Source organism: Aulonocara sp. 'chitande type north' Nkhata Bay, linkage group LG17 (assembly GCF_057382095.1).
Source record: "Aulonocara sp. 'chitande type north' Nkhata Bay isolate Kocher_YH1m ecotype deep benthic linkage group LG17, A_spYH_male_GT1.1, whole genome shotgun sequence".
NCBI classification, from domain to species: domain Eukaryota; kingdom Metazoa; phylum Chordata; class Actinopteri; order Cichliformes; family Cichlidae; genus Aulonocara; species Aulonocara sp. 'chitande type north' Nkhata Bay.
Genome location: NC_141360.1, coordinates 19,058,256 through 19,082,107, shown reverse-complemented (window position 1 = coordinate 19,082,107; position 23,852 = coordinate 19,058,256). Strand labels below are relative to the sequence as shown.

The following is a 23,852-nucleotide window of genomic DNA, read 5'->3' as shown; positions in this document are numbered from 1 at the left end:
ATTTTATTTACAATCCAGCACTTTAGGTTTGAATGTGAAAAGCTCAGTGTAATTCACACATTGACCAGCTTTTATTTATCTTTTCTTTTAACTAGACCTCTCTGAACCATCAGAGTGTGACTAGGTGCCGTTTTATTGCGACCAAAGGGGTAAAAACACGACTTTTAATCATAAAACCTGACTGTAACTACCCCCCCCCCCCCGCTCACTGCGCATGCGCAGTGAAGCAGGGAGGAGGGGGTCTGCTCTCGCTGCTCCATCCGGGAACTTCAGAATTACCATTGACAGCCGAAGCGCAACTTTTCCCCAGGCAAAGTGAAATCAAGCCGCGGACTCGGACAAAATATAGTCCCCGTTTTTCAACTTAAAATTAGCGAAAGAAAAGCGACCCGGCTGCCCGGTCAGACCCGTCGACGCTCGGTGGTCTTCTGGAGAGGAGCCGTGCGAAGCCCGAGCTCTTCCCGCCGGGTTTGGAGCACTTTTGAAGACGGGCGGAAAGTGGGTGATGAGTCCTGGGCTGTAAAAAGAAGCGAGAACTTGCTTTGCAGCCCGAGTAGTTCTTCTTTCAATTGTTATTGTCGCTTAAAAAAATCTTTAAAATCACTCAAACTTGGTCTCGGCCGCGTCGAAAGTGGGAGAAAAGTGCTTTCCTGGTCGGAACATGGAACTACAAGGCCTGCAAGAGGCGCTGAAAGTAGAGATCCAATGTCATCAGGTAAACGAAACATCGTGTTGTTCTCGCCTTCAGTGGCGTTCCGAGCAGCGGGCTCAGAGCTGCTCACTCCCGGGGAGCAACTCTGCGACATCTCGCTGCTTAAAATGTCCGCCGGCGGCCGTTTCCCGGTCCCGCTGACCGAGGGCACTTTGGGCAGCACTTTGTCTGATTGCCGTGGCTGTTTTTCTGCGAGCAACAAGAATGTGGAGCGGTGATAATGCGGTGCTGCTGCTGGTGCTGTGTGGCGATCAGGACGCGACCTGAATATTTATGAAGAGGTGCAAAGAGTGCGGCTTTGTTAACTTGAGGCACTTTTTCCTGCATGTAGTGGCGCAGATGAAGCGGCAGCCGCAGGTAATTATGGCCGGACTGTGTGAGAAACTTTATCGGCTTAAACCCGCTCTGCGTGAAGTTTCCCCGCTGGGTGGGGGTCTCTGAAGGGCATACCGGGGCCGCTTCTCTGCCCCGCTCTGCGGGCTGGAAGTGGCTCCTGCTCGGCCTCTCAAAGTTGTGTAATGTTGGGGGAATTTTAGCGTCCATTTTGAGTTGGTCGACATGTTTCTGGAGAGCGGGGATGAGAGCGGAGCGGCTCGGCGGACAGATGGAGGAGCTGTGCCGGACTTTGAGTACCTCACACAGCTCTCAGAACCATCATGGAGTAGTTTAATTTCAGCGTATTTGACACGGTTTACTCTGCTGCTGTTAGTCCCTCTTGGTCACATGACCTCAGAGGGTGCCTTTGATTCGCTTTCACTTTTCTTTAATACTCGGTCTTTATGTGGAGGTGGCGGATGTTTGGTTAACTTTGAGGCGGATGCTGCGGAGCGTGGAGCCGGGCTGGATGGTGTTCAGCACCGCGGACAGCTCCTCGGAGCTCCTCCGCGGCGCTGCACCGCCCCGCCGGCCGGTCCCAGCCCGGCAGCAGCGCACCCAACTTCCCCCTCATTTATCAGAGGAAGAAGAAGGAGCTGCTCTCCATCCGTGCACTCTTTCTCTTCTGTTTGTGTCTCACTTTATTTCCTACACAGTGCAGCTTCCTCAGCTCCTGATTGGCTGCTGGTAAACTTTAACTAATCCATCTTCTTCTTTAGTTTGGTAGTGGAAGCTTCCATTTTGAGAGGAAAAAAAGGGGGGGGGGGGTTACTACCTCCTGCCCCCCTCCTACTCCTCCTTTTCCTCTTCCTCCCCCTCCTCTAGCTGAAGAGGAAAAAAAGTCTGCAGAGTTTCAGGCAGGAGGAGGAGGTGGTGGAGTAAAGGGGGGATGGGCCCCATTCATGCCTAACATTACCATTTTGATTGCTTTGATGCTGTTTTTGGTGTGGAGGAGCAGGGGGAGGGGAGGCAGCGACAGAAAGCTCAGTCAGCACGGCACACCGATGTTTTTAATTACCACGCTCCTCTTTCTCTCTTTTTAGTGACCTTTATGTTTCCTCCTTAAAACACAGCGGCCTTCAATCCTCCATGAACACGTCTAAACACATTTATCTACATTTACAGAAATAACATGAACTCACAGCCGAGCAGGAGGGTGGGGGTTAGAGAGGTAAAAGGAAAAGCCCTGGAGGTCATTTCAGGGTCGTGGTTTGAGGCCTAAAGGTGGATGTTTGTGAGGAGCGTCGGAGGAAAGGCTTCGATATCCACAAATATTTGAAGCAAAAATTTGAGAGAACTTTCTCCACGGCGCCCCAGAACCAGCTTTAATGTGTTTGATGAAGGCATGTCACAGTTTACCTTCAAAGTGCAAACATTCAGAGCTCTTTATTTATTATTACAGCATTTTTGAGCCCTCATAACTTCATATCTACACCAAAAAAAAATAACAACACATTTTTAAGATCAGTTTTATCCCACTGTGAGAGTTTCCATCTGAAGAACTGTGACCTTCAGTGAGGATCCATCACAGTCTGAATAAACTGCAGTTTGATCTGTGACATGGAGGAGCAGAAACCAACACTGGTGTTTGATCTGTTTCCTTCACAAAGTGCATTCTGGGTAAGTTTTGAAGGCTGGTATCAGCATGTAGGACGGTGGAGGTGTCTGTGAGGCACCTGAATGCTCTACTTTCACCTACATGTGATGCCAGGATCATCTTCAAGTTGTGATTTATTTGCTATACTTAATGTTTAACACTCACGATTAAAGTTTAGGGCTGTAACATGATGTGGTAGTAAATTGTGCATATGATGTTGATTAAACAGCTTCAGGTCCTGAAAAAGTTCTTTAAAAGCCTTGAAGGGGGGACTGGAAGGGCCTGGATCACAGACTGAGCAGGTGCAGCTGATGTTTGAAGAAGGATGAGGTGTGATGGAGCCGAGAGCTGTTTTTGTGTTTGGAAGTGTTGTTTCTGGTATTTCAGGCAGATATCGTTTACACAATCCCTCAGAGGCCTTTAGCACAGCGGTCTCCAACCTTTTTTGCGCCACGGACCGGTTTATGCCCGACAATATTTTCACGGACCGGCCTTTAAGGTGTCGCGGATAAATACAACAAATAAAACTAGTACTGGTACCGAAAAAAAAGAAAATTTATTCATAACACACGTGAAAAGACCCAGGAAAACTGAGTAAACGATAAAAACGATAACAAAATAACGCTGAAAACCGATAAAACCCCTGAAAACTATACATTTCACATCTGAGCTTCAACTCTTGCGGCCCGGTACCAAACGACTCACGGACCGGTACCAGTCCGAGGCCCGGGGGTTGGGGACCGCTGCTCCAGCACATCCTGTCGTCTGGTCCCCTATAAAGGCAGCTTTAGCTCGCTTCACATTCATCTATTCATTTAGTTTATTCAGCTGATTTAGAATTAAAGTTCAAGGAAATCTGATTAGTTTCTTCTTTTTCTTTTAAAGTTTGGAGAAGTCTCAGTTTTCCAAAGTCTGATCTCAGTCTTGGCCAAAGTAACTGTGGTTATGATCATGCAAGTTAGTACAAAAGCACCTCTATAGTCAACAGGAAGTTAAGAGTAGAGAGCATTAAAAGAAAATGCATCTGTAATTATAGTTTCATATGAAATCATTTTTTAAATCATCATTAAATCTTTTTTATCATTTATTCTCAGTAATAAAAAAAGGATCCATGTTGAACCTCCAGTGGTTTCGTGCCCCATCAGTGGGGCCCAGGCCCACAGTTTTAGACCCGCTCAGTGATTTTATTTGTATGAAATGTTTCTTCTTTAAGTTCATTTCGAAATTGGGATGATGTAAACGCTCAGGTCTCTGCTGTTTTGAATTTTCTTAAAGGTCGGGCTGGTTTCAGGCGTGTTCCTCACCTTGCGTAGAAGCAGGTGGAGCTCGCTCAGGTGTCTGAAGGTAAATCTGTGTGTCTGTGGATGTGGAGCTCAGGTGAGCACAGACTGATGACAATAGACGTGGCGTGATCTGTGACAGCAGGGCTGGATGTCTGTAGAACCTCTTTAAATCAGTCCAGCTGAATGCTTTCACACACATTAAAGATCCAGCACCAGATGATGCTCGACAGGTATGATTCCATGTACCCAATCCTCATCATGTTTATCACACACAGTGGGTTACTTCTCACATTCACATCTTGAAAGTTTAATACTGAACATTAAGTGTATCTCTAGTGTTTAGTTGTGGTGCATTGACATAGGCTGATGATGGCCTTACATTAGTGTGCGCTGTGTGTTGATGGCGAGTGAGAAAAGAACAAAAAAATAAAACCAAACAATAAAACCGTAAAGTCAGGGAGGCGCACTGACTGCAGGATCTTTGATTTGATTGGTCGCTAGGCAATGTGTATACCTGTTGATCTCTTATCTGGAGCAGGTTAAGTCTGCAGCTTAATGTTGCCATGGCGATGTACCTTGCAAGGAAGTGAATCACCTGCTTAGTTTTTGATTTATTTATTTTTTTCATAAATAAATTGAAGCAGAAAAGGTGAAAGTGGTGCTGTGAGTGTGAGCGTCTCTCCTCGGCTGACGTGCCCACCTTTCACCTGGCTGGTGCTGGAAAGAAAATGACTTCACTGATTCGTTGCTGCTCTGCTTGCTCCCTGTTGCGTCATGGCGGTCTCGTCAGGCGGAGCCCATCAGACGTGTGTTTTTAATGTTTGTCCCATTTCTGTGCTGGAAGTGAAACAAAGACCACACCAAAGCCATCATCTGTAACCATGGTTACATCTCACTTTAACCGTGTGCGAGCGTCATTAAGGCTTTTTTAAAAGTTTCACATGGCTGCAGCTGCACAGATATATGTATGTGATGAAGAGGGGGGCGAGGAAGGCTGCTTTCATCGAAATGTGTTTGTGTGAATGCAGCCCTCTGATTGGCTACTGCTGGATGGTGTGCTTTTTAAAGGTGATGGGTGACGCTGGAATGACCTCATGTTGATCAGTGAGGTTAGAGGACATCACTGAAGCATCAACTGTTCCTCTGACGTTCAGCAGAGGCAGCAGTGAGTCAGTCCCACAGATGCCCAGGGTTAAAACCTTACAGCAGAAATGAACATCTTTACAACCTGACAAGCTGTCAGCTGTTTCTACTGGGTGAACTCTGTGAGGTCTCAGCCATCATCAAAAATAAGCATCCCTGACCCTCAGCCATAAGAAAATTGCATTTTGGGCCTTTGAAAATTGTTCCCCTTGAGCCTCATCAGGCTTCCAAACAGTCACAGTTTGTTTCTAAACAACACTGGACTGATTTCCCAGACATGGTTTAAGTCTGTGACGTAAACTTTTATTTTTAAAGTGGAAATCTTCCACGCGAACCTCTCCTTTAAGTGTTCAATATAGAGTTTACTAAGTTTACCTGTCGTCCTGATAGGTATTGGCTCCAATGAACCAACGCAGCAGTGGCTGAATCTTTAACATTCAAAGGCCATCCATGTTTGCAGCCTTTAGTGTAAACGTGCTTCAGAGAAATGCTGCTGAGCTGATGTTTGCATTTATAGCTGAGATAATGACGTCAGCATGTTGTCCTGGCTTGAGGTTATCTCGGCCTACACTGGAAGGATAGGACTTCTGTAGCCTCCGAGCTCGTACAACTCACTCTCAGCATCTGCAATACTCATCACCAACTTGAAGCTGCTTTTACTTATGTAGCACCAAGTCACGACTACAGTCTCCTCATGGTCTCCTCATATTGTAAAGACGACACAGTATTAGAAAAAACCCTCCAATAATCAAGCAGCACTTGGTGACTGTGGGGAGGAAGAACTACTTTTTAGCAGGAAGAGACCTCCAGTAGGAGAAGGTTCATGTCTGTAGTTCCAGTGACAATGATGTAAGCAGTATCTGTTTGTGCTGACATCATTGTCATGCGACCAGTAATGTGTTTGTGTTTGTTTTCACTAAAATGCTTCCAGAGTCGAGGTCAGCGTGGAAACAGGAAACGTCATGCAGCCTCAGGCGTGTGTCATAAGGTTTCGAGTGAGATTTGACGACTCTAAATGAAGCAGGCGGGCAGATGAGGTGCTTAAACTTCACAGAATAAAAAATGATCATTTATTTAACTTTGTACACTGTGATCGCTGCTGAGCCTCCAGGATTCTGATAACTCTAAAACAGGACAGTGTTATTTAGCAGGAGTGATCACCTCCTGCTCCATAACCACGAGAAGAGCTGAAATCTAAAGGTCGCCAGCTTTTTGTTTTGTTTTGTGCTTTTTGGTGTATCCTGGTTCATGTTTGTGATGCATGCTGAAGTCATTTCTGCTGCTTTTTAAAGTAGATTTCAGCAGAAAATCAACCCTGACCGTCTGCTTGTGTGAGCTGCTGCTGCACACTCTCTGCTCTCTCCTCCAGCTGTGAGCAGCTGCTCTGTTTGCTTTGTGTGCCGCTCTGTGGGACGGCAGTCACTGTGTTTACTCGCTCATACGAAACCAGGTTACTCAGAAATCGGTCATCATGCGCTGTAGTAACCTGGTTTGTGAAGAGCAGGTGTGTGCATGCAGGAGCGTCTCAGTAATCCGGAGTGTGTTAGTGCTACGCTCAGATTAAACTTGTGGATACAAACGTGCAGCTTTCATGTCAGCTGAGTTTTGTCTCTCAAGGACTCTTTGGGGCTTTGAATCTCAGTTCTGTAATAAACAGTCAGGTTATATATATGCAACTTTTTTTTTTTCATCACTTCCACTAAAAATGTTTAAAAACAAAAAAAAAGAGAAGGGTTTTTGACATTAAGCAGCTCCCAGTGTATGTAAAGATCAAGTTTTTACTGTCCATACTGGTACTAGTAAGACTACTAAAGTGTGTCAAGTATATTTACCCAAGTATTGCATTTAAGTCCTCAGATCAGCAGCTGTTCATACAAGTTACTAATTAAAAGTAAGATTTTACAAGCAAAGCAAATGAGGAGGTATTAAAAAACCAACAACAGGCAGTCAGCCGAGAAGAATTTATTTACCAAGTACTCAGAACAACAGGAGGACTCATCGCCTTCAGTGTAGTTCTGTCACCCACCCAAAGGCCTTTATGATCCAGTCTAAACTCTGGTTTACTGTCTAATTACAAGATTACACTGATTAATCTGTAAATAAGCAACATATGGACATAAAATGGAAATAATAAGAGCATAAAGGCAGATTTGGCCCCGGGGGGTGTCTAAGATCAGATAAGAAATCAGGCCCACCTGCTGTGGAGTCTGTTCTTTGCTCATTTTTCATTGAAATCAGTGAAAATCAGCTGAGACTTTTGGAGCTGGTTAGTGAGGCAGCGGTGGGGTGATTAGAGCCATGAGACGTGGCTGAAGGTGGGGAAATAGTGATGGGGTAAATACAGAGAGGCAGGTGTTAAAAACTGCCTGCTTACCTCAGAAACAGTTTACAGCCGTTTAAAGACTCTGCCTCCTTGGTATTCACTTATTTCAGTTTTGCACATAGATTAGTCAGTGAGGGTCAGAGGTCAGCCTGGTATACTGAGTCAGACTTCAGCTCTGCTCATTAGCTGGACATTAGCGTGGGCCAGAGGCGGGCCATGACGTCCGTCCATCCATCCGGATTTCAGGGAGCGGTACCCTCCATTTTTCCTCATCGTGGTTGTACCAGCGAGCAGGAGATCTTTCCCAGCATCTGAAAACAAACTCGGGGGTCTAATCCCTCAGCGGCTCATTACCAGCTTCTGCAGGGCTGATTAAGCCGTGTAAAGGTTTAGGGATTTCTGCTGGACTAACCGTGGTTTAACAAAGCAGACTGGTGTAAAGGACAGGCTTTTCTCTGTTGAGGCCAATCTATAGTTTTTTTTTTTGTTTTTAATAACTTTGCCCTCCTTTCTTTTTGCTTGTACGTCTTAGAAAACCTTGATTGGATAATTACCTTCACGGCCTCGATGTGCAGCGGTACAAAAAAGCAGCACATTCTTAAAATGTAAAAGTACTTTACTTGAAATGTTCCCTTCTTTATTATACAGAAGTAAATATAATAGTTTTTGGTGCGCTGCATTGATCTGCCAGCAGGTGATGATCTTAAAAATACAAACAAAGGATTATGAGGGATTAAACGCTTACTCGATTCCCCTAAAATATCAGCCAGGTCCTCCGTTTAAAGCCCAACTCAGCCCAAAGCTCACGTCTCAGTTACCCCCTCACTTTTCCTCCTGATGTGTCCTCTCCACACTGACACCTTTAGGCCCTCCTTCTTCTGCTCAAACACTCTAAACCCGGTGATGTATTTCAGACTGAGCACCTCAGCAGGAAGTGCTTCAGTCTGATGTTCCAATGCAGGATGCTAACTTATCCGTCAGTATGATCGGGAGCGTCCGGGCTGGAGACCTGTCCAGGGTACCTTGGTGCATGCTGGGACACACCTGGGTCCCATCACCTTGAACAGGTTAGAGAAAACTAAGGAGCCGATTTCACAGGCATGGCTACCACAGAGAGCATCTCACTTTTAGAGAGAGGGACAGGAAGTGACTGACAGCTCTGTTTTTCAATCAGACAGCTGCAGCCAATCACGATAATCACAATGATGACTATTTTGGCTGTCACAGGTTTCCAGAATCCAGACCTCAGATCTTCAGTTTGTTATTGCAGCAGATGAATTAAAACCACTGCTCTGTTTTTCATCTTATGCTTAAAACTCCCACTGTGTTCTGTTTCTTCTCAGAACGTCATTAGCTTTTCATTGGACTGTAAACTTAGGGACGCATCACGAGTTCCCATTTTCAACCTTGTGATTTTAGATCTGATTTTGTGCCACAAACAATCCAAAACTCGTCTTTCAAAAAAACAGTAGCAATTCTGTTTGCTGTGGACGCCATCTAGACTGAATTTGCACATTTCATGGTTAAGCCTACAGATTGAATTATTTGTCCTGAAGCTGAAAAAATGGACCGCTTACTCTCTCTGTCTATAGTTAAAGCTGAGCGTTCAAGAAATCCTTTGAGAATTCATAAAGGTTTGACCATCCACAACTCCATGAAGCATTGGTGATACATCCTTGGAAATCTTTTAATTATCCACAGCTGTCACCTTTGACTCTGGGAACATGTGATGGAGATTTTTGATGAGGTGTGAATAAGAGGTGTATTTATACAAAGTTCAAAGGTTCTTGAGGAGTCTGGGCTGCTGAAAGGTCCATAAAACCTTTAAAAAAAAAAAAAAAATTTCATCCATTGAGCGAACAAACTGAACATCTGTGAGTTTCAAACTAACGGTCAGACAAAATAAGATACTTAGAGTCAGATCTTGTGAAGGTCATTTTGATTAGATTGAACAGTGAACTTCAAAAATCCAGTCCTAATGGAAACCATAGTAGACCCAATCTCCACCTTCCTTATTTGAGTTTCTGAAACTTATGACAATTGAGGAGGACTCGGTACTTCATGTTTGTCATGAAGTTTTCAAACATCCAGGACTTTTTGTCCCTGTTAGCTTTAATAGCAGGTAAAATGTGTCTCAGAAGCACCCGACAAATTACTTTGTGATGCAGCAAATATTGGTGCTTCTCATGCTCTTATTTTGAAGTTTTAAAAGGCATCATTGATTATGTGGACACTTCCTTTAGCTAAGCTCTTTCTGTTTGATCTGTGCTCATATAATTTGTGGTTTTGCAGCTTTAAATCCTCATAGTTGACTTTTGAGACGTGTGTGTGTGTGTGTGTGTGTGTGTGTGTGTGTGTGTGTGTGTATATTCAGGCTGATAGGATAACAACCAAAGGGCATCCACATATCAGCCTCACGAAGCAGCAGATCCCTGTTGAGTCTCAGAGGAGCGTAAATCTGCTCTCGTTTGTCCCCGTGCTGTCGCAGCAGCAAATTGTCCCCTTTTTTGTTTGCAGACTCGTTTTAATCATTCCTGGAAGGCACGCTCGGCTTTAATTAAGAGCAACATGGCAGGAAAGCCTGTGATGACTCCTCCAGAGGGAGGGCAGGGCTGTTCTTTACCCGGGTGTATCACATACCTTCAGACGGGACCGGGGCCGCCAGCTTTGTTTTGATTAATTCTGCTTCAGAAAGTGGAGATCGGCCGGTTTGTGCGGCGTCTTTTCGGCCGCATTACCTTCATTAAGTCCTGAAAAGAAGACAAGATGGAATTCAGGAAATTGGGGCGGCCTTTCAAGGAGCCGGCTTACAGTTTAGGGAAAGATGGAAATCAGTTTTTCTTTCATTCAAATCACTACAAAGCTCTCCACTTCCTGCACACGCTGTCCATTTTAGACAGGTTTACTTCATGCTTATTAAAACATCATCTCATAGGACCTTACAGGCTGCTTGCTATTCAACACATACTGTGATCTGACCCAAAGTCTGTAATTATTCATGGAATTACAAACATGTCAAATAGAAATACTGTAATGTCTTGCAAGGGAATACTTTTTTATCTGCTGCACAAAATAAAATAACCACAAATTATTTCTCACAAGGTGAAATTAAAACTTGACTTCCTTTTTGATCACAGGTGTTATTAATGGCAGGTATTTCAGCGCTTTTGTCTGAGGAGCCGTGTGCGGCTGGTAAACAGGTTGCAGATCACCTGCTGCAGGCGCTCGGCCCTCCATCCGAGTGACAGCTCCTTATTACAGAGCAGCAAACAGCGATTTCCAGAGAAAAGTGCTGATGCGGCGGGAGGCGAGAGGCTGCGATGAATTAACCCGTGTTGACTGCCGCGCTGCTGTTTCCCTCGCCACAGCACTCTGTCATCTCTCTGCATGCGGTGGCAGGACGTAATGGAAAGATGTTTTCTTTTCTCATGACTCGCACTGTAAAACCAAAACACACATCTGAGCTCTTTTGGTTTTACAGGTGGTGCACACATGAAAGCAGGCTCTCATGGACCACGTTAGAATCTCAGCTTCATGCATGTGGAGCTGTTACAGGTAGCATGCAGATCTGTCTGAAGGGCCAGCTTTTTAAACCAGGTCTGAGCTCGGTGGCCGGATTCACCGGCCTCTTTCTCCCTGATTTATGTTCGAGGACTCAGAGTCTCTCTGACTTTGACTGGTATTAAATGCTTTATGGTGAATTACACCCTGACAACAGTTCACCCAGACTTTTGCTCTTTTTCTGTCCTGCAGACGAGTTTTTGTTGTTTACTGTGAGGTGAACTCTTTCTGCCTCCTGAGTGACCCTCAGTAACCTTGAATCTGTAGATTCAGAAAGTCCATCTTTCTGTAGCTTTATTTGTTGTTTGGAGCTGAACGGAGAGGAAATCGTAATGAGGGGAAAGTTTGGATAAACTGGGAGGGATCGATATGAGTGCTGAGCATGAGGTGAGTGCTCCATGCTGTACTGTAGCTGTATGAAGTGTGTGCACTCTGCAGGAGAAGGAAGCTACTGTTGCCTGCTTTTTCCTGTTGTGTGATGAGAGAGTGGCCGGAGCGGAGACGTGCCCATCGATCGTCCGAAAATATCCGATTCTATCAAAACTATTTCAGAGTTTTAAGCCTGCTGCTGAGATATGAAAAACATCTTCCACGTTAAGCTGTTCTACTGCGAGACATGGTGGAAGTGAATCCAAGAAACTGTCACTGTTTCTCGATCTGGCTTCTTTGATCCAATCAGATGGAGCAGATTGCAGCCGTGTTTTTTCCTCTGTGAAAAAATGCAGTATTTGTGTTTCATCATGCAACCGATCGATTACTTTACTACAACAACAACAACAACAAATGCAGTGATTTCTAGTTTACAGAGCTGGAGGAAATCATAGATGGATCCTTTCTTATCATTATAATCAGTTGCTTGTGGGACTTTTCTTGCAAATATACTTCTTATATATACAGTTTTCTCAAAAGTGCATGTCCTGCATTATTAACCATTAAATTTGTAATGAAAGGTTACACCACCATAATTTCATTGCACATGTACAATGACAATAAAGGGTTATTTTGTTGTATTATATCTTTTTCTAGCCATTTTGATGATTTGGCTGATTTTTATTGCACTGCCAGTGTGAAGATGGAGATCCTTCAGGTTTAAGCAGCTACCATCCTCTCCTGTTAAGGAAACTCTAGCTCCTGTCTGTTAGCATGTATTCTCTGAGCTCCCACTCAGTGTCAGGAACAATCAAAACTACAGCGGTCTTAAAAGTGCTGAATGATTTTATCGATAAAACAATCAACAAGCAGTGGCATGTGGCCTTTTTTTAAGGCATCTCACAGAGTGGATCCTGCAGCTGTAAAGCACAGACTTGGTTTGGGAATGATTTATCGGGCAGATGTCAGTGTGTACAGACAGAATGAATCACTTCCAGCTTGTTTAATGTAACTGAAGGCGTTCCCCAGGGTTCAGTACTGGGGCTGCTACTGTTTGTTTTATATATGAACAGTCTGAGACTCTTACAGACCTTATAGCTCTTAGCCAGCAAGGTATGTGGTGTGTTCAGGTCAGATGTCATTTTGTAGACTCGGCTGTGCTGTTCTTATTTATAGAGCAGGTGAATCTTCAGTCTGCTAGCGGCTGATGTGGTCGAATGTATCTGAAATGCTGAAGAAGTGATGGGAGCACACATCCTTCAGAAGTGTGTGAATATTTGTTTGATATTATTTGAACTTTTCTGGTGACTAAGATCATGATCTAACTATACTTTTAAATAAAAGGATCATTTTTTTCACTTTTTCCATCTTTTTTTTTTTTTTTTTTTAAAGGAAGAGTTTTATTAGTATAACAATATGACGTTATGTTAACACAAGGTCTCTTTATGCTTTAAAATATTTATTTTCTGGCATTTTCACATTTTATCTGAGTTTGTTGCCTTTTCAAATGATACTGTGACTTCCATTAAGCTAAATTTAGACACAGTTAGATCACAGGATTTAAATAGTTCTCTGCCACAGTAAAGTTGAACATTAATAAAAGTTTACATGCTCATAATCAGTGTAAACACATTATTAAACGTGGTGATTTTTCTCTTCTTCTGTGGTGACTTTTGAAGGTGGCGGGTGGAGATGTCCCTCAGCTCTGTCAGTCGGCCTTTGGGAATCCAGAGAGTCGTGCACTGAGGCGCCACGGAGCTCGGATTATCAGGCTCAGAAAACCGTGAAAATCACTGTAATAATTCAGAAATTGCCTCCCCGCGTCGCGCTGCGAGCCTCTTCTTCTGTTTTGAGGATTTGTGTTTGTGTAGCGGAGACAAAGCGGCAGCAGCTCTGTAATCTGCTCGTTTGTTTATGAGCGAGCTCTGCTGGCCTTTGTGGTGGCGGCACTTTCAGCCCCGAATCATTGCTCGATTTCACGCCGCTCTGAAATTAACTGTTGCAGCTTCGACGTGAAATATCACCCATATGTACCTGCTTCAGGAGGTCAGAGAGGTAAATCTGGCTTAACAAACATACACCTGTGCTTTTTTTTTTTTTTTTTTTTATGAGGGTAAGAGGTTCACAGCAGGCCTTACAGCTATGACAACATCCGTTAAATAAAATCAATGCACTTGGCTTGTATTTTAAAATGCAGACTTTTGTTTGGAAATAAAAGTCATGTTTTTTGCAAAATGACACCAAAGTCTTCATCAGTGGTGCTGCATGGTAATGCAAAGCTGTCAGCCAACCAGTGGACACCTTAGCTTTATAAATATGTTTCATGTTTACCTGTTTGATCCCTGCAGCAGGCATTTATCCATCAGCAAGTGTCTGTGAAGACTTTGGAGCTGCGTTTCAGGCCTTAAAACGCCATCAGCACAGCGTGGATCACAGCTCAGTGTTGGGATCTTCCCTAGACTAGAAACCTGGTCAGTTTAACCCCGGTGGTAAAAGTGTCCAGGAAGACTGCAGGTCAGCTCTCATGTGTACAATAACTGCAGCGTATTTAATGAGCTATGCACAGTTTATCTTCACACCTTGAATATTTTCGTAGTATGAACGTAAAGCTGCAGGCTGATAGGGTTGCAGCTGAAGTGCAACAAAAATGTCCAGCGTGGAACTTAAAGCTCTCAAGTTTCTGCACCTGACAGGAAGTGCTGGTTCACAGGAAGTGGTTCAGGGTAAAGCGTGTGGAGAGCGTGCAGTGCCGTCGGCCTGTCTGAGGTCAGTTAATGATCTCTGCTGTCGGGACAAAAGCCTCGCTTACTGGGTTTCCTCTCCTTTAATGAACTCCCTCACACTTCTCAGCCCTCACTATTGTGGCGTTTTATCGCCGTCCTCTGCCCTCACTTTTGTGCGTCCAGACCAGCAGATAAAAAGGTTTTATCTGAGAGGGTGGGAAGGTTAAAACTTAAAGGTTTTTATAACTCCTCTGAGTCAGACGTTCGCTCATGTGTCTGTTTGTTGTGGTCACATTCCCGTGGTTCGTATTCAGCTACTCTCTTCCTCCCACTCGCGTCCTCCTCGTGTTGGCCGTCCAGCTGACCGACGCGATGAATAATGTCTCTCTGAGGCGAACGATGAGGCACGAGCAGATTCCCTGACACGGGAGTGCTTTCATGCATAAGAGATCACAGTTCAGGTTTGAGTCACTGCTCGTCTGTCAGTCGGCGGACTGAGCTCGTCAGCGACTGACCTCTTCCTCTCTGCTTTCACTTTTGTGTCCTCATGACTTCCTGCCGCGAAGACAGGAAACGAGTCCCATCAGACTTCATGCTATATGATGAGAAAATCTGACTTTTCTGAAGATTTGAAAGTAACTTGCAGGTTTGAGCTCTGTTTTAAGGTTCGCTGAGACACTGGAGGCAACAATATAGAACTGAAGGTTTGGGCTTGGATCGTTTTGGGCTCTATGAGCTTTATTAGTGAATATTCAACCATTCAACAAGACAAAAGACCGTTATGATTCATTATGAGTTAATAACCAGGACCAAATTCAGTCAATTTCATGTGTATAATGCCACTTCACAACAACAGGTGATTAGACTCTACAATGTTGGAGAGAAAACTCCCCAAATAAGATAATGATGGTGGGAAGGAAGAAATTCTTCCAGCAGAAGCTCAGGACATGAAAGACAAAAATTTGATCTAGTGAAAAATTCCTGCGTTAGAGTAGCAAAAACTTCAAATATAACATGTAACAGTCTCAAAAAATAAAACTAACAGTCAAATAACGAGAACGAGAAATTTTCACAAACGAAAGGAGCTCATCCGTGTGTTTTATCGCAGGTCAGGGTTTCTAACCTTCTCTCCCATCTTATTTGAATAAATTATGAACCGCAGCTTTAAATCAGACCAACATGAAAAATGCATAAATAAATAAATCTCATTCATTGCCAATACATTTCTCTTATTAAATGTCAGCCTTCTTTACACTGATCTGCCCCGGGGCCAGCCCGAAATGTCTTAAATTCTTTTTCTTTTTTATTCTGCCGCAGTTTGGTGTCAGTTTAGCTTCACCCTACATGAATCTCTGTTAAAGTTTTAATAAAGCTACCACAATAGCCTGCTTTGTTTTAGAGAAATTACAAGCAGATATCAGAGAGCTGGACCCACTCGTCCTGTTGTTTACCCACAGACGCAACCTGCAGAGTGTGAACTCACCTTGAAAGCTGCAATTTAAAGGACTTCTTTCCACGGAGATTAGAATCAGGTCCTCGTTGAATCATTTTTCTTTCCTGTAAAGGGCACAGCATCAGGAGAGGCGACGGTATTGACTTTTTCCCTTGATAAGGTTTTCCAGTTCGGCTCGCTGTTGATAACCTGACGGCACGGCCAGGCCGGTTGAGGCCTCGGCGAGCGGCTTACCGGCTGACGCTGTGCACAGTCAGCAGCCAGGCCGGCCACAAGGCTCAGTTTATCATCAAACGCTGAGCTACATAGTGTCAGCATGCTTCATCGCACAGCAGGAAGTCAGAGAACAAGACGATGCCCAAAAACCTAAAGACAACAGAGGAAACTTTGCACCTGTGTTCATTTTTATGAACATATCATGTTCCTATTTGGTGAATATTTCACATCAAATTAAGCTTTGAGATAATGAAGCTGTGGAACAGAGACTCACCAATTGTGAGAGTGGAAGAAAAAAAAAAAGGACAAATCGAGCTGGGCACCAAAAAACATATAATCCATGCCCCAAAATGTAAAACTGAGGACCTACATATCAAATGAATCTTCAAGTAACTGAATATTCAGTCGTCAGGCTGCTCTCAAAGCTCCTGATCCAAAACGCTGCTGTGTAATGGAGAAACAGTAGAACCTGGTGGAGACGGAGTCGATCCAATCATGAGACAAATACACTTTGAAGAAATAGCTGAATGACATCAGATGACCCCGACCAGCAATCCAGCCAGTCAGAAAACACGAGACAGGAAGAGGTGGGGCCATATGATGCGCAGCAACTGAACTCTCAAAATAAGAGCGAGGTCAGATTAAAAACATGGAGGTGGTCCATGATGTGGGTATGGTAAAGTCGGGTAACAACTCACAAAGATGGCCTGGCGTGCTCGGGAGTGTCGGGAGGTTAAAAGTTAACAGGTTAACCCGAGGAAGCCTTTCAGAGGAGAGTGACTAAAGCATTTTGGACTACCCTGACTTGAAATACCGAGAAACTTCAGACTGTTTGCCCCTTTTGGGGTCTCTGTAGTTTCAACTTCCAGATGAGAACCATGTTTGTGGTTCTGTATGGATTTATTTTTGATGGAAACAGATTATATTCTGGAACCTTTTCTGGGTTGGTAGAAAACGAAGAACACGCTCTGATTGGTTTACATGGGCCAACTCTTGTTTTGATGCCACCTGTCCCAAACCTGACGGATGAACCCTCTGACACTGACTGTTGATCCTCCTCCGTGAACAGGTGGGATTGTTTGGGTCCGATGTCGCTTGGTGATTTGATCAGTTGGAGGAGAGCGTGTATGGACAGGGTTGTGGTGGTGGTGGTGGTGGTGGTGGTGGTGGGGGCTTCCTGTACACATCTGATTCAATTAACCCTGAGACTGACAGGATGACGGCTGCAGCAGCCTGCTGCTCCCATAACCCACTTCACCGCCGTCTGTCAGAGAGCGAGAGAGAGCTCAGTGCAGCTTCTCTGCCTCATCCTGACAGCGTTGCATCGGATTTTCATCACGTTCCTGCAGCTGCTTTTCCAAACAGCAGGAAAATGTTTGATACTTCCGTGATGCACTGCGAGGCTTGAAGTTTGGTGCCGTTCAACAATAAAGCATCAGATGAAACCTGAAAAACAGGAGAATCAGATTAAATTCAGATTAGATTTACAGTTAAAATAAAATTTTATCAGACTTAACTCGAGGTTTGATGGAGAACGGAGGCGGAGATGACGGATTACTGTGACTGACAGATGGTAGAAATGTATATACTGTTCAGCCCACATCAGGCGGGTGGTGCCAGCTCTGAGCTGAAGAGAAAGTTTCTCCTTTCAAAGGGACAACTTCAGTTTTTCAACATATATACACTACCTGCCTCGCATGGAGACTGATTTTAGCACATTTTATTTTTATGTTTTCTGTCCATCTGAAAGAACAATGCCATCCAGTAATGGACACTGTCCTCACTCTTATTTTGAAAGTTCAGTCAGTGCAAACAAGTTAGCCCCTGCCCTTCCTGTCTCATGTTTTCTGGCTCACTTGTCTGGTTGCTGATAGGTTTTCTTAATGCATCTTGGACTGCAGCTGGTGATGGATCTTCTGCCCTTTCTGATCCCCGTTGGTACTCTTGCTTCACAATTTTGGATCAACTAAAAGCTTTTCAGAGAACTTTTAGAGCAACCTGATGATAAGGAATTACAATAGTCCTCCCTAAAAGACACAGTCTTTATGCATCCTTGTTAAAAAGGACTCTAACGTAGTGTTTTCTGATTACCCAAGGGAACCATGTATAATGTAAAAGTAATCAGCCTCCACGCACAACCCAGAGGAACTCTGTGTTTACCTGGTCAAACTAGAATCTATCAGATGATACAAATCACCGCAGGTCATTTCTTTGAATCCCCAACGATGTATTTAAGTCTCTGTAGTAAATTGTGAGGTCTGACAGGAACAGGAGAAGCACATCGTGGCCTCAGAGTGAAATCATTTCTGTTGTTGGGCATCTTTTGCTGCTGGTTTTGTGTTTGTCAAAATTTTGCTGCTCGGGTCATGACAATGATGACAAAAGAAGTGAAATGACTGTGTTTGCATCATTGCTTCTGTTTGAACATGGAGTGAAATGTGAGCTCAGAGGCGGTAAATCAGCTGGAATATGATGATAAATGTTTGTCTTTGTCTTCCTGTTTTTACCTGTCAGTAATTATTTGGCGCATGAGGAGTTGGCATCATTGTTTCTATAGGCTCTGTGTCTCGTTAGAGTGAAATACTCTGAGTGTGGGTGGCGTTGGTGGGACAGAGCAGAGCATTAAAATGCATGTGACAAACATAGACTGAATGAAATGCTGTTGGGTGGTGAACGCATGAAAGTTACTCCAGCTGGCTGAGTCGACTCGCTGGCAGCTCACCTCCACAGCAGACTGTGTGTGTGTGTGTGTGTGTGAGAGAGAGAGAGTGGTGGCAAACAGCTGGTGGGAAAAATTAATCCAGATGTAAGCTCAGTCGTGTAACAAGAAATAAAGTTCTATTAAGTGTCTTTCTTCCAACTTAGTCACAGAACAATAAAAATAATTCAGTTAAGTTCAGTTTTATTTTTATAGCCACAGCTGCCATCTCAGAGTGTTTTTATTTTGGAATTGAAACCAGTGACCATCTCTGGGCAGTCCAGCAAGTATAGTAGGGGTGTCCATGCTCTTTTGTAGGTGGAAATAGCTGCCGATGTGCCACTTGGGTCCAGTGCTCCTTCATTTCCTCAAATCAAACAAGCACTGAGGGTTAAAATGGTCGAGGTTCTTTCAGCTCAGTGTGGATGGTCTTTCAGGTGTTTCAGTGAATTTTAACATCCAACACCTGTGACCAAGAGGATTTATGAGGTCTAGGGAAACATTCAAATAGTTTACAGTAAGACGAAACAGGATAATGTCCTAATGACAGCAAAACCTAATCTAAAATATAACATTTCTGACACTTGGTGGGGTTGTTTGTCCGACTTTCAGGCTGAAAGCGCACTCATTAGACCCAGTTCTGAAAGGTTTTGGATAAGTTATCAGGAACAACATAACTGTCCCCTGCTGACCATAAGATTTAGGCTCTTTAAACTGTGGGGACTGACTAACTGCTGGAGGCTTTGCTGGACATTAGAGGAACTGCAGTTTTCTAGCTTTGTTTTTCATCCCCGTAGGCCAACACGTGCTTTGAAATGATCTGATTACACCAGGAAGTACTCTGCTTATCTTACAAGCCTCAGATGTTGACGTTTCTGACGTGCAGTGGGGTTATATTTTTTGCTGTGTGAAAACTTGCTGTCTGTGTTTTGAATTGATCTAACACAGTTGAGGCATCAGAAACGATCTTTTCTGAAGATTTTAAATTCTGTTCACTGACTTTGCATGTTGTTGTTGTTGTTGTCAGTTAAAAAAAATTTAAGGTGTAAAGTCTATAAAACTGTTGCCTGGCTTTACTTTTGAAGGTGGGAGAGCAGAAACATAAGAGCTTTTTGTTTGGTCGGTCTCTTGTTGTTGTTGTTGGTGAGCAGCTGGGGGAAGTCAGAAAACCTTGTTCAGAGTGAACTTCTGAGCTGCCCTGGTGTTAACAGGGCTCCTCTTTAATCTTTTATTTATCTGCTGAACTAAAGAGGTCATTCTGATTGAGCAGCGTCCAAAACAAAGAAAAGTCAGTGCCTCTTACTTCCTGTTTGGACCTGCCTCTTTAACTGTAGGAGGAGAACGTTTAGAGGAAACAATTAGGAGAAGATGTAGACTGGCGTTATAATTAAACACCGCCAACACACGCCTGCTGTCACCCATCCAGCCAGCGTGGGCTCTGTCTCCATCAGCACCCTGACCCCTGATTGGCTCAGATGGCTCTGTTAAGCTGGTAATTATGGAAGGGGCAGAGGTGCCGCTGCGTGAATGATGTTAAATGACTTCTTGCCACAAATTATTAATTGTTTTACTTGAGCTTTTGAACTCAAAATGTGTGTTTACATTCATGCTTTTATACTCCTCAATGTGAGCCTCATGGATTGACCTGACAGTGAGTATTTAGAGGACGATGGGCCTGATGATGCCTTGAACACCACACTGTCTCATGATTTGGCTTCTTCATGGTGGTTTTACCTGAATAGGGCAACAATAGATACTGGTTTTCAGTCAGAGCCAGTCTATTGTTAGGTTGATGTACTGTGTGGAAAGAAGTTCAGTTCTTTTGGCGGAAATATCTCATGTAATTAAGTAAATATACTCTGATAACACTTTAATAAGTAATATAATAGAGAGTGAAATAACATAATAGCACTGCCTTTGAACACAGACCACACTATTGACATTTTAAAGACCAGGTGTGCTCAAACAAGATGAAGAAAACAGGATGAAGTCAGGTGAAGTCAACCCGAACCCTAATTTTGACCCTAGGATATCAGAATGTGTAACTTTAGGTTTCCCCAATCAGGGAACACGAACGTATTCATAATTCTGACAGACATTAAAAACTTTTCACATTTAGAAAAAGAAAAAAAAGTCTCTCCTGCCTTTCTCCAAAATATAGGGTTTAGGTTCTTACCTGTGATTTTGCAGACCTCAGAAGATTAAGATGATTTTACATAGGTGAACTTCATCACCTGATGATGGGGCACAGTGAGGCGGGGCCACCTGACACAGGTGAATCCTGATTTTAGCGCACAATTCACAATTCAATAAGTTCAAGTTTCAGTGTCATTATCTGTAGCAGTGTTTAGTTTTAATGCTGTTTGGAGATTGTATTTCTTTTTAAACAAGTGTATATTTTCCATCATTGTTTTGGTGCTTAGCAGAAACCTGACTCCATCAGAGCCTTGCTAATATGCTGCCGAAATATAACCGAATATTTATTATTTCGAGCTGTGACAGCAGAGACTTTCAGACCTTAACAAAGTTGTGTTTCCAAACATTAACCACGGCCGACGTCTTCATTGGCGCGTGAGGATGCAGATCGGCGGCGTTTGTCTCTGGCTCGTCTTTGTCTTTGTGAGAAAGCGAGCAGAGCAAAGAGAGGAATGTTTTTGTCTCTCTGCAGCAGCTGGTTCCTTCTCAGCGCCGGCTGTCCAGGCCTCATTCAGTGCTCTCTGATTAGGTTTTTGTTGCGCGCGCGTGTGTGTGTGTGTGTGTGTGTGTGTGTGTGTAAGTGGTTCATTTGTCAAAGCTTTTTTAGGAACAAACAATGGGCTCAGTGAGCCAGCTAAACAGACATCACCAGAAAGAGGTCAATTATAGTAAAGGACTAAAAAAATAGAAACGTGAATGTTGGTCTGATTAGTCTTTGTTATGGAAACCGTTTCATAACTCGTCTCCTGCCGGCTCTGATTGTACGTCTGACATCTCTGAAGATTTAAACCATTTCACTCGCAGCTTCATGAGATGGAGAGGGAAAAAAAAGGGAACATTGAGTCGTGATGGAGCTGCCGTTTTCCTCCAGCTGCCTCAAAACAAACCGAATAGAAAACTCACAACTTGCAGAAAACAATTTCCTGCAGTTTTCCCCCCATTTAGACCTGAACTATGTGTGGGAGTGGCCGTATTTCCTGGAGCTCACTTACATACTCCTTTTAGGCCAGCATCCCACAATGCCCTGCTTTTTTTTTTTTTTTTTTTTTTAATGCATTATTGAGTCTAGTAGCTTGCTTAAAAAGGGGGTAGAGACCTCGCCATAAAAGGAAGTAGGACTCTGCATTCAGCCAGGGTTACTTCAAAGCCCCTTTGAAAAATTGATCAGGTGGGGTTGTAGCTAAAGTAGATCTCAGGCTGCGGCCTTTTCATCAGGTTAACAACACAAAACACAACCAGGAAGAAGAAGAAAAGGAACTTATTTATGTGCATGAAAGAGAAGAAAGCTGCTGAGAATTCCTCTGTCGCTACTCATTTGAAAGATCACATCTCTCTTGTTTTTTTTCTCAAGGCTTTGATCCTCAGATTAATCATCTGCAGTATTTAAAAGCAAGAAAAGAGGATCAGAGCAAATGGAGCCAAACTGGATCCAGGGAGCATAAATTACTCTTATTGATTATCATGTTTAGTTGACCCAAAATAATGGAGATAGGCAGGAAGGTGAAGGTTTAACATATTATAACTGCTTATAACAAAAAATGAAAAATAAGACCAAAGAAAAAAATTCAAAACACAAGGAGCCAGCAGGAGAACCCGGAGACGCCTACAAACAAAAGGAAGCAGAAACATTGACCTGATGAGGCCTGGAAGAAGAATAAAGCTCGGGTAATAATAATAATTCAAACCTTGCTGCACGTCACAGATTTCAGTTTCTATGCTCGTTCGCATTTGACTTTTTGAATTGACCTAATTATGTTTTCCAAACATTAACTCACAGTGCAGGAGTGATAATAAGGCACTGGTTTAATCAGTGAGAACTGATGGACTGAAAGAAAATGATACTAAGACGTGAACTAATGGTCAAAGTCTACCTGTGACTTTGTACATGGGCGACCGTGGCTCAGGGGGTTGGGAATCGCATCTGTAACCGGAAGGTCGCCGGTTCGATCCCTGGGCTCTCTGTCCTGGTCGTTGTGTCCTTGGGCAAGACACTTTACCCTACTGCCTACTGGTGTTGGCCAGAGGGGCCGATGGCGCGATATGGCAGCCTCGCTTCTCTCAGTCTGCCCCAGGGCAGCTGTGGCTACAACCATAGCTTGCCTCCACCAGTGTGTGAATGTGAGAGTGAATGAATAGTGGCATTGTAAAGCGCTTTGGGTGCCTTGAAAAGCGCTATATAAATCCAATCCATTATTATTATTATTATTACAGAGAATCCCAGACAGGCAGTGGAGGTGAGGGTCTCCTGGTGCAGGTATCCCTACTTGTTGTTGACTTGTGTGGTGTTTTTTCTGAGAGCGTGAAGTTTCAGCGGTGCCCTCCGCCTCCTCCATGGTCTCCTTTTCTCTGTAAAAGGTCACGGGGTCGTTTTTTTAATTACCTCCACCAGATGATGACCATAAATACGACAATAAACATCACGTGCTCCACAGTAAATATCTGAGAGTCCGGTCAGGAAACTGTTCAGCTTTCTTTCTTTAGCATAAAGCACCTGGTTGTTTTTTGTGTTTTAGTAGTCTTTCAGCAGAACATATCATCTGTACACGGAGTAGGATGAAGCTGGTAAATCCTCTTCTTCGTCTTTGCTGTAACAGGAACTGAACCAAAATAATTTGGACTGTTTTAAAATCTCACCGGTGCCTCAGAGTTTGATTGTGGAGCTTGAAGAAGAGGTTTGGACCCAGAGATGGGTAATAATATCAGAATTAACAAGCAGGACAGACCCAGGACAGGTGGGAGAGATAATATCTCTAGGCATGCTCGGTGTCCTCCCCCCCCAGAAGACCTGAAGGAGGTGCTCAGGTGGGGACAGGAAGGTCCGGACATCTCTGCTAAGGCTGCCTGAGACTCCCAGCTGTATACACCCCTGAGCTTGGTCTTGGTAGTGACAAACACGTTTTGCGTCTAACTTTCAGATTAGGGCAGCTGGTGTATTTCAGGGGAAACTTTTCCTGAAAAATGCATGCTGACTCCTCCCCTCCTACAGTGTAGATCTGGTCTTGGGTCCAGATATTCAGGAGATGGAGGGATATCGGCGGTGTCTTGGGGATCATGCCTCTGTTAAGCTGTGATGAGCTGTCAGGTCTACGCCTCTGTGCGTCTAATCCTGCCATCCCTCTCCAATCTGATCTCATCCACAGATCTTCAGCATAGCTCAAGGCATCGCTGCTTTAATACTGATAATGCCTTCCTAGTTTGTGGGG

General features: G+C 43.8%; 1 protein-coding gene across 2 annotated transcripts in view; it reads left to right on the top strand.

Annotated features, from left to right (window-relative positions):
- Positions 1 to 293: 293 nt before the first annotated feature.
- The window catches only part of phf21b (PHD finger protein 21B), an 89,921-nt gene continuing 66,362 nt past the window's right edge, over positions 294 to 23,852 (top strand). Inside the window, exon 1 of one of the 2 annotated variants that reach the window (XM_086268077.1) lies at positions 294 to 715. In XM_086268077.1, the coding sequence (XP_086124203.1) occupies positions 662 to 715 (54 nt within the window). In that variant the 5' untranslated portion in view covers positions 294 to 661. Of the gene's footprint in view, positions 716 to 765; positions 1,070 to 23,852 lie in introns of those variants that run through there. The other variant, XM_086268076.1, reaches the window with a different exon arrangement.